The 11,616-nt window shown below is 43.3% G+C and overlaps 1 protein-coding gene across 1 annotated transcript in view; it reads left to right on the top strand.

The window, feature by feature from the left end:
* The window catches only part of LOC119364229, a 1,092-nt gene extending 620 nt beyond the window's left edge, over positions 1–472 (top strand). The window contains exon 3 of the mRNA XM_037629660.1: positions 232–472. Coding sequence (XP_037485557.1) covers positions 232–467 — 236 coding nt within the window. The 3' untranslated portion in view covers positions 468–472. The remainder of the gene's footprint in view (positions 1–231) is intronic.
* The last annotated feature ends 11,144 nt before the right edge of the window (positions 473–11,616 follow it).

Raw genomic sequence — 11,616 nt, 5'->3', positions numbered from 1 at the left:
CCCAGTCGCTCGCTTGCCGGACCCCACTGGACCCCGGCCGCCGTGGTTCCCACCGTGCCTCGTCCCGAGCCATCGGGGCCGAGCGGCTGTAGCGGGCCAGAGGCAGCGCGTCTGGCAGCGTCGGCCTGCTTCGTCGGCCTAGCCGTGTTGGTGGTGTAATTTTTCTGTCAGATCGGGTCTCTCCTTCCTCAGATTGGAATGATGGCCATTTTTTTTGTTCCATCTTTGTAGATAGCAGCTTTCTTCTTCAGATCGGATCACACGGCCGATTTTGTATGTATCTTCAGATCGGCTCTTCTCATTTACAATCGGTGATTGCCCAGCGGGGCGACCAGAAGACAAGTGAGCGACATCGAATCGTTTTTTCTCATTTATTTTTGGACTGCGGGTTAATTTCAAAGAAACAGAGGGGCTTTTTCGCAAAAACGCCGATGACGTACGACCAGAAGCACTCCGTGCTTTATTAGTAGGGAAAGATTCTTAATACTTTGCTCGTAGTTGCGGATGCATGCGAGAGGGTTAATCATAAGTAGGAAATTTGTTCAAGTAAGGACAACACCTAATCACCGGTCCTCCCACATACCAAATTATCAAAGTAGCGAACACGAATTAAGCCAACATGATGAAAGTGACTAGATGAAATTCCCGCCCTCAAGAACACTTTGCTTATCATAAGAGACAGTTTTGACCTGTCCTTTGCCTCAAAAGGATTGGGCTACCTTGCTGCACTTTTTTTACTACTATCATTACTTGCTCGTTACAAATTATCTTGCTATCAAACTACTCTGCTACTTACCATTTTAGCACTTGCAGACATTACCTTGCTGAAAACCACTTGTCATTTTCTTTACTCCTCGTTGGGTCCGACATTCTTACTTATCGAAAAGGATAGAATTGACCCCATATACTTGTGGGCCATCACTCATCAAATATCCCAATATTACTCTAGCGTCAACGAACGTTAAGCGTGCGACCCTACGGGTTCGAGAACTATGTAGACATGACCGAGACACTACTCCGGTCAATAACCATTAGCGGAACCTGGATGCTCATATTGGCTCCCACATATTCTACGAAGATCTTTATTGGTCGAACCGTTATGACAACATATGTCATTCCCTTTGTCCATCGGTATGTTACTTCCCGATATTCGATCGTCGGTATCTTCATACCTAATTCAATCTCGTTACCGGCAAGTCTCTTTACTCATTCCGTAATGCATCATCCTGCAACTAACTCATTAGTCACTTTGCTTGCAAGGCTTCTTATGATGTGCATTACCGAGAGGGCCCAGAGATACCTCTCCGATACTCAGAGTGACAAATCCTAATCTCGATGTATGGCAACCCAACAAACACCTTCGGAGATACTTGTAGAGCATCTTTATAATCACCCAGTTACGTTGTTATGTTTGATAGCACACAAGGCATTCCTCCGGTATCCGGGAGTTGCATAATCTCATAGCCGGAGGAATATGTATTTGACATGAAGAAAGCAATAACAATAAAACTTAACGATCAATATGCTATGCTAACGGATGGGTCTTGTCCATCACATCATTCTCCAAATGATGTGATCCCGTTCGTCAAATGACAACACATGTCTATGGTTAGGAAATTTAACCATCTTCGATTAACGAGCTAGTCTAGTAGAGGATTACTAGGGACACGGTGTTTTGTCTATGTATCCCCACATGTATCAAGTTTCCGGTTAATACAATTCTAGCATGAATAATAAACATTTATCATGAAATAAGGAAATATAAAATAACAACTTTATTATTGCCTCTAGGGCATATTTCTTTCAACACGGGCCATTGATCTACAACATAGATATGCAAACACTATCAGGACTAAGTTCATGATAAATTAAGTTCAATTAATCATATTACTTAAGAACTCCCACTTAGATTGACATCCCTCAAGTCATCTAAATGATACGTGATCCAAATCAACTAAACCATGTCCGATCATCACATGAGATGGAGTAGTCATCAATGGCGTACATCTCTATGTTGATCATATCTACTATATGATTCACGTTCGACCTTTCGGTCTCCAGTGTTCCGTGGCCATGTTTGTACATGATAGGCTCGTCAAGTTTAACCCGAGTATTCCGCATGTGCAAAACTGGCTTGCACCCATTGTATGTGAACGTAGAGCTTATCACATCCGATCATCACGTGGTGTCTCGGCACGAAGAACTTTCGCAACGGTGCATACTCGGGGAGAACACTTATACCTTGAAATTTAGTTAAGGGATCAGCTTATAATGCTACTGCCATACTAAGCAAAATAAGATGCATAAAGATAAACATCACATGCAATCAAAATATGTGACATGATATGGCTATCATCATCTTGTGCTTTTGATCTCCATCTCCAAAGCAACGTGATGATCTCCATCGTCACCGACTCAACACATTGATCTCCATCGTAGCGTTGTGGTCGTCTTGCCAACTATTGCTTCTACAATTATTGCTACTGCTTAGTGATAACGTAAAGCAATTACATGGCGTTTGCATTTCATACAATAAAGCGACAACCATAAGGCTCCTGCCAGTTGCTGATAACTTTTACAAAACATGATCATCTCATACAACAACGTATGTCACATCATGTCTTGACCATATCACATCACAATATGCCCTGCAAAAACAAGTTAGACGTCCTCTACTTTGTTGTTGCAAGTTTTACGTGGCTGCTACAGGCTTCTAGCAAGAACTGTTCTTACCTACACCACAACGGTGATTTATCAAGTTTGCTATTTTAACCTTCAACAAGGACCGGCCGCGGTCAAATTCAATTCAACTAAAGTTGGAGAAACAGACACCCGCCAGCCACCTCTATGCAAAACTAGTTGCATGTCTGTCAGTGGAACCGGTCTCATGAACTTGGTCATGTAAGGTTGGTTCGGGCTGCTTCATCCAACAATACCGCCGAATCAAAATAAGACATTGGTGGTAAGTAGTATGATGATCACCGCCCACAACTCTTTGTGTTCTACTCGTGCATATCATCTACGCATAGACCTGGCTCGAATGCCACTGTTGGGAAACGTAGCATGCAATTTCAAAAAAAAAATCTACGCTCACGCAAGATCTATCTAGGAGATGCATAGCAACGAGAGGGGGAGAGTGTGTCCATGTACCCTCGTAGACCGAAAGTGGAAGCGTTTGTTAACGCGGTTGATGTAGTCAAACTTCTTCTCGTTCCGACTGATCAAGCACCGGACGTACGACACCTCTGAGTTCTACACATGTTCAGGTCGATGATGTCCCTTGAATTCTTGATCTAGCAAAGTGTCAAGGGAGAGTTGCATCAGCACGACGGCTTGGTGACGGTGAAGGTGAAGTCATGCGCGCAGGGCTTCGCCTAAGCATTACGTGAATATGACCGGAGGCGTAAACTGTGGAGGAGGGCGCCAGACACGGCTAGGAATCAATGATGTGAGTTCTAGCGGTGCCCCCCCCCACATATATATAGGTCGGAGAGGGACAGCAAGGGGCATCCCAAGTAGGAGTAATCCTACTTGGGCGCCTCCCACAAGTCGGTCTCCCCCCTTCCATAAGTGTCGGAGGGGGAAGGAAGGAGGAGGGGGAGGAAAGGAAGGGGGAGGCCGAATCCCTCCCCTTTATTCTCTCTTCCTTCCTTTCCTTTCTGCCCCAATTCGTCCTACATGGGGCGCACTAAGGGGCTGGTCTGTCCCCCTCTAGGCCCATTAGGCCCATGTAGTTTGCCGGGGGTTGCCCGGCACCCCTTCCGGTGACCCGATACGTACCCGGTACCCCTGGAACACTTCCGGTGTCCGAATACTATCATCCTATATATAAATCTTTGCCTCTTGACCATTTCGAGACTCCACATCATGTCCGTGATCTCATCCGAGACTACGAACAACATTCGGTCACCAAATCACATAACTCATATAATAAAAATCGTCATCGAACGTTAAGCGTGCGGACCCTACGGGTGAGAGAAGTATGTACACATGACCAAGACACCTCTCCGGTCAATAACCAACAGCGGAACCTAGATGCTCATATTGGATCCCATATATTCTATGAAGATCTTTATCGGTTGAACTGTTATGACGACATACGTTATTCCCTTTGTCATCGGTATGTTACTTGCCCGAGATTCCATCGTCGGTATCTTCATACCTAGTTCAATCTCGTTACCGGCAAGTCTCGTTACTCGTTCTGTAATGCATCATCCTGCAACTAACTCATTAGTCACTTTGCTTGCAAGGCTTCTTATGATGTGCATTACCGAGAGGGCCCAGAGATACCTCTCCGATACTCGGAGTGACAAATCCTAATCTCGATCTATGCCAACCCAACAAACACCTTCGGAGATACTTGTAGAGCATCTTTATAATCACCCAGTTACGTTGTTATGTTTGATAGCACACAAGGCATTCCTCCGGTATCCGGGAGTTGCATAATCTCATAGCCGGAGGAATATGTATTTGACATGAAGAAAGCAATAACAATAAAACTTAACGATCAATATGCTATGCTAACGGATGGGTCTTGTCCATCACATCATTCTCCAAATGATGTGGTCTCGTTCATCAAATGACAACACATGTCTATGGTTAGGAAACTTAACCATCTTCGATTAACGAGCTAGTCTAGTAGAGGATTACTAGGGACACGGTGTTTTGTCTATGTATGCACACATGTATCAAGTTTCCGGTTAATACAATTCTAGCATGAATAATAAACATTTATCATGAAATAAGGAAATATAAAATAACAACTTTATTATTGCCTCTAGGGCATATTTCTTTCAACACGGGCCATTGATCTACAACATAGATATGCAAACACTATCAGGACTAAGTTCATGATAAATTAAGTTCAATTAATCATATTACTTAAGAACTCCCACTTAGATTGACATCCCTCAAGTCATCTAAATGATACGTGATCCAAATCAACTAAACCATGTCCGATCATCACATGAGATGGAGTAGTCATCAATGGCGTACATCTCTATGTTGATCATATCTACTATATGATTCACGTTCGACCTTTCGGTCTCCAGTGTTCCGTGGCCATGTTTGTACATGCTAGGCTCGTCAAGTTTAACCCGAGTATTCCGCATGTGCAAAACTGGCTTGCACCCATTGTATGTGAACGTAGAGCTTATCACATCCGATCATCACGTGGTGTCTCAGCACGAAGAACTTTTGCAACGGTGCATACTCGGGGAGAACACTTATACCTTGAAATTTAGTTAAGGGATCAGCTTATAATGCTACTGCCATACTAAGCAAAATAAGATGCATAAAGATAAACATCACATGCAATCAAAATATGTGACATGATATGGCCATCATCATCTTGTGCTTTTGATCTCCATCTCCAAAGCAACGTGATGATCTCCATCGTCACCGGCTCAACACCTTGATCTCCATCGTAGCGTTGTGGTCGTCTCGCCAACTATTGCTTCTACAACTATTGCTACTGCTTAGTGATAACATAAAGCAATTACATGGCGTTTGCATTTCATACAATAAAGCGACAACCATAAGGCTCCTGCCAGTTGCTGATAACTTTTAAAAAACATGATCATCTCATACAACAACGTAGGTCACATCATGTCTTGACCATATCACATCACAATATGCCCTGCAAAAACAAGTTAGACGTCCTCTACTTTGTTGTTGCAAGTTTTACGTGGCTGCTACAGGCTTCTAGCAAGAACTGTTCTTACCTACACCACAACGGTGATTTATCAAGTTTGCTGTTTTAACCTTCAACAAGGACCGGCCGCTGTCAAATTCGATTCAACTAAAGTTGGAGAAACAGACACCCGCCAGCCACCTCTATGCAAAACTAGTTGCATGTCTGTCAGTGGAACCGGTCTCATGAACGTGGTCATGTAAGGTTGGTCTGGGCTGCTTCATCCAACAATACCGCCGAATCAAAATAAGACATTGGTGGTAAGTAGTATGATGATCACCGCCCACAACTCTTTGTGTTCTACTCGTGCATATCATCTACGCATAGACCTGGCTCGGATGCCACTGTTGGGAAACGTAGCATGCAATTTCAAAAAAAAATCTACGCTCACGCAAGATCTATCTAGGAGATGCATAGCAACGAGAGGGGGAGAGTGTGTCCATGTACCCTCGTAGACCGAAAGTGGAAGCGTTTGTTAACGCGGTTGATGTAGTCAAACTTCTTCTCGTTCCGACTGATCAAGCACCGGACGTACGACACCTCTGAGTTCTACACATGTTCAGGTCAATGACGTCCCTTGAATTCTTGATCCAGCAAAGTGTCAAGGGAGAGTTGCATCAGCACGACGGCTTGGTGACGGTGATGGTGAAGTCAAGCGCGCAGGGCTTCGCCTAAGCATTACGTGAATATGACCGGAGGCGTAAACTGTGGAGGAGGGCGCCAGACACGGCTAGGAATCAATGATGTGAGTTCTAGCGGTGCCCCCCACATATATATAGGTGGGAGAGGGACAGAAAGGGGCGTCCCAAGTAGGAGTAATCCTACTTGGGTGCCTCCCACAAGTCGGTCTCCCCCCTTCCATAAGTGTCGGAGGGGGAAGGAAGGAGGAGGGGGAGGGAAGGAAGGAGGAGGCCGAATCCCTCCCCTTTCTTCTCTCTTCCTTCCTTTCCTTTCCGCCCCAATTCGTCCTACATGGGGCGCACTAAGGGGCTGGTCTGTCCCCCTCTAGGCCCATTAGGCCCATGTAGTTTGCCGGGGGTTGCCCGGCACCCCTTCCGGTGACCCGATACGTACCCGGTACCCCTGTAACACTTCCGGTGTCCGAATACTATCATCCTATATATTAATCTTTACCTCTTGACCATTTCGAGACTCCACATCATGTCCGTGATCTCATCCGAGACTACGAACAACATTCGGTCACCAAATCACATAACTCATATAATACAAATCGTCATCGAACGTTAAGCATGCGGACCCTACGGGTGAGAGAACTATGTAGACATGACCGAGACACCTCTCCGGTCATTAACCAACAACGGAACCTGGATGCTCATATTGGATCCCATATATTCTATGAAGATCTTTATCGGTTGAACTGTTATGACAACATACGTTATTCCCTTTGTCATCGGTATGTTACTTGCCCGAGATTCGATCGTCGGTATCTTCATACCTAGTTCAATCTCGTTACCGGCAAGTCTCGTTACAAGTTCTGTAATGCATCATCCTGCAACTAACTCATTAGTCACTTTGCTTGCAAGGCTTCTTATGATGTGCATTACCGAGAGGGCCCAGAGATACCTCTCCGATACTCGGAGTGACAAATCCTAATCTCGATCTATGCCAACCCAACAAACACCTTCGGAGATACTTGTAGAGCATCTTTATAATCACCCAGTTACGTTGTGATGTTTGATAGCACACAAGGCATTCCTTCGGTATCCGGGAGTTGCATAATCTCATAGCCGGAGGAATATGTATTTGACATGAAGAAAGTAGTAGCAGTAAAACTGAACGATCAATATGCTATGCTAACGGATGGGTCTTGTCCATCACATCATTCTCCTAATAATGTGATCCCTTTCATCAAATGACAACACATGTCTATGGCTAGGAAACTTAACCATCTTTGATTAACGAGCCAGTCAAGTAGAGGCATACTAGGGACACGGTGTTTTGTCTATGTATCCACACATGTGTCAAGTTTCGAGTTAATACAACTCTAGCATGAATAGTAAACATTTATCATGAATAAGGAAATATAAAATAACAACTTTATTATTGCCTCAAGGGCATACTTCCTTCACATTGGCGGTTTACGGGATTCTATGGTCATCCGGCTTGGAGTGAGCATAATTTATCTTGGGATAATATTCAGAACTTACATAATAAGGGCGATCACCCATGGGTGGTCCTAGGGGATTTTAATGAAATTTTGCTCTCGTCGAAAAAAGAGGGCGGCAATGCGAGACCTAATGCTATGATGAGAGATTTTCGTAATTGTTTAGCAGAGTGCGGCCTCGAGGATATGGGATGTATTGGCGATCCTTTTACTCGGAGGAGAGGCGATACTAGGGAGAGACTTGACCGTCCAGTTTGCAATCTGGAAGGGGCGAACTAATTCCCGAGGGCTGCTATCATTAATGAGGAACGTGTTTATTCCGATCACCGCCCACTCGTCCTAGATATGGAATATTTTGATGGCAATATTTTTAATACCCAAATGGGACGAGTGGATAAGTTCGAAGCTAGATGGATCAAAGATGAGATGGCCATATAAATTGTGCGTACGACATGGGAGAAGGAACATAATTTGGGTATTGGGCCATCTCTCGTTGATCGTACTCGAGCAGTACAGGCGGACATGCATAACTGGGACCGCGAGACTCTGAGAGGACCGAAATAGAGAATAAAAAAGCTCAAAAAAGAATTGGAAAAGCTTAGGAGGGGACCTATGAATGTGGACTCCCAAACGCGACAAAAGGATATTCTCATTCTTATTGAAAATTTAATGGAACAAGAGGAGATTTACTGGATACAGCGTGGGCGTGCAAACTGGTTATCGCATGGGGACCGAAACACATCTTTTTTCCATAATGCTGCAATAGCAAGAAAGAAGAGTAATCGGATTAAAAAATTACTTGGGGTTGATGGGGTATGGGTGCAGGGGTCGGAGATGAAGGATCACATTAGAGGGTATTTCTCAAACCTCTTTACGTCAGAAGTCTCTCAACCTAATCCGAAAGTTCTTTCTTTGGTTAGAAGAAAAGTGACGGGTGAAATGAATAATGCCCTCATGGCTCCATACAAGGCAGAAGATGTTCGGAAGGCTTTATTTGATATTGGTGATTTAAAAGCACCGGGCCCAGATGGTCTACATGCTATTTTTTATAAAAGATTTTGGCCTATGTTGGGAGAGGACCTGACAGAAGAGGTCCTCCAGGCGGTTAATACATGTTAAATACCGGCAGGATGGAATGATATTGCAATTGTTATGATCCCAAAGGTTAACTCTCCAGAAAATTTTACTCAATTTAGACCAATAATTTTATGCAATGTGGTGTATAAGGTTATTTCAAAAATGATTGTTGCACATTTAAAAATAATTCTATCAGATATTATCAGCCCAACTAAGAGTGCTTTTGTGCCTGGGAGAATGATCACATCTAATATTTTAGTGGCATATGAGTGTTTCCACACAATAAAAAAGAAAAGAGCGGGTAGGGAGGGTTTGTGTGCCATCAAACTGGACATGCACAAAGCTTATGACAAAGTGGAATGGTGTTTTTTAAAAGCAATTTTGTTGAAACTAGGTTTTAAGGAGAATTGGGTGAATCTAATTATGCAATGTGTGTCCTCTGTGGAGCACACGGTGCACTTTAATGCCGGTGAGACTGGCAGTTTCAAGCCCACAAGAGGACTGAGGCAGGGGGCCCTCTATCTCCCTATTTGTTCTTATTATGTACAGAAGGTCTGACTGCTCTCCTAGCAAATGCGGAGGAAACTGGTAATATTTCCAGTATAAAGGTTTGCGGAGATACCCCCGCAGTTTCCAACCTACTCTTTGCGGATGATTCGTTGATTCTTATGTGGGCTAATGCTACGAATGTGGAGGCTTTGAGGGCGGTTTTGAATTCTTATTGTGCCGCCTCGGGGCAAATGGCGAGTGTCAAAAAATCCACCATTTTCTTTAGCCCAAATACCAAAGTAGAAGACAAGGTGCATATCTGTACCATTATGAATATTATGACCGAGGCACTTATTATAGATATTTGGGGTTACCTGCCAATGGGGACGTACAAAAGCGATTGTTTTCAGCTCTCGATTGATCGAATTATTATGAAAATTAGTGAAAAGAGAAGCTGTTATCGGTAGGAGGGAAGTAAATTTTGCTTAAATCAGTTGTTCAAGCTATCCCAACATATGCCATGTTCGTCTTTAAAATTCCTAAAAAAAGTTTGCAAAGGAATCATTGACGCGATGTCGCAATTCTGGTGGGGTGACGAGGATAACAAAAAAAGGATGCGATGGATGGCGTGGTGGAAGATGTGTGTTCCAAAAGGTCAAGGAGGAATGGGCTTCCGAGATATATATTGTTTTAACCTCGCATTGTTAGCTAAACAAGCTTGGCGTCTCCTCAATAATCCCGAATCGTTATGTGCCACAATCTTGAGAGCCAAGTATTTCCCGGATGGCGATTTGATGAGTGCAAGTTTAAAAAAGGGTTCCTCCTTTACTTGGCAGAGTATTATGGCTGGAGTAGACTCTCTCAGGAATGGTTATATACGGAGGGTTGGAACGGGAGAAAATTTTGATATATCGAGAGATGCATGGCTTCCGAATTGTGTGAACAGGAGAATTATTACACCAAGGAGAGGGAATCTCTTGACGAAAGTTTGTGATCTTATTGATCCAATCACGAATCTTTGGGATGAAGATTTAGTGAGACAAATATTGTGGCCAATTGATGCTCGAAAAGTCCTAGCGATTCCTCTTCCTATGCATAATATGCCGGACTTTATATTGTTTGGAGTTGTACTGAAAACGATTTGTTCATTGTTCGCTCAGCTTATTTGGAGGAATAGAGAAAACAACACGGAAGGAAATTGGAATACACAAATGGTATGGATAGATGCAAAGTCAATACTATTTGGGATGAAATTTGGAAATTAGCTTGTCCGGCGAAAGTAAAAATATTTATGCGTACGCTTCATGGGACTCTACAGTGTCGTGTCATGCTGGTCAATATACACGTAAAAGTTTCACCCATGTGGTGTTGTTCCTTTGCAAGAAGGCAAAAGCAGTGCGAGAAAATTTGGGGTTGTACAAAGCGGTTAAAAAAGCTTGTGTTGTGGACCGTGCGGGAGAAGTTGTCCTTGAATTTTTACTCCTTATGCCTTATCAAGATCTACCTATATTAGGAATGCACGGGAGTTATTTGCTATAACCGTGTGGTATTTATGGTGGAACAAATAGAAGTTAGTTCATGAAGGAAAATCTCAAGAAGCGTCACAAACCTCCATGAGGATTTGGGCTATAACGGCAAATTATGTAAATTCCAACTCACCTAAGGCAAAGGAAAGGAATGGAGGATGGCGCAGACCTCCTGTGGGGTTTGTAAAATTGAATGTGGATGCTTCTTTTGATCATGATCCGCTAAGGGGCACAACGGTTGTTGTTATCAAGGACGATAAAGGAAACTTCATTGTTGGTGAAAATTAGAAGATTGAGTGTTGTGCGAACGTGTTGATGGCAGAAGCATTAGCTCTCACGTTTGGATTATTGATGTCATAGAAGGCGGGTTGCAATCGTCTCATTATCAACTCTGACAACATGAAATTCATTGACACAATGAAGAATGGAGAACATTCTGCAGGAGCGGCGACTGCTATCTTTGAGGATTGTTTTTTTTTTGGCTTGTGATTTTCCAATTACAACTTTCGAACATTGTAATGGAGAAGCGAACAAGGTAGCTCATGAGCTTGCTAGATTAGCAAAATGTTCTATGGCCAGGGATTGGATAGAGGAGCCCACGGATAATATTGTATGTCTTCTAATAGACGATGTAACCTTTATTTCTAAACAATAAATTTAATGTTTGTTTAAAAAAGGGTGCTTTAGTACTTGGCTAACCGTCCGGT

Source organism: Triticum dicoccoides, chromosome 2B (genome assembly GCF_002162155.2).
Source record: "Triticum dicoccoides isolate Atlit2015 ecotype Zavitan chromosome 2B, WEW_v2.0, whole genome shotgun sequence".
NCBI classification, from domain to species: Eukaryota; Viridiplantae; Streptophyta; class Magnoliopsida; order Poales; family Poaceae; genus Triticum; species Triticum dicoccoides.
Note: the sequence above shows the minus strand (reverse complement) of the source record. Positions and strands in the feature narration are given on the sequence as shown.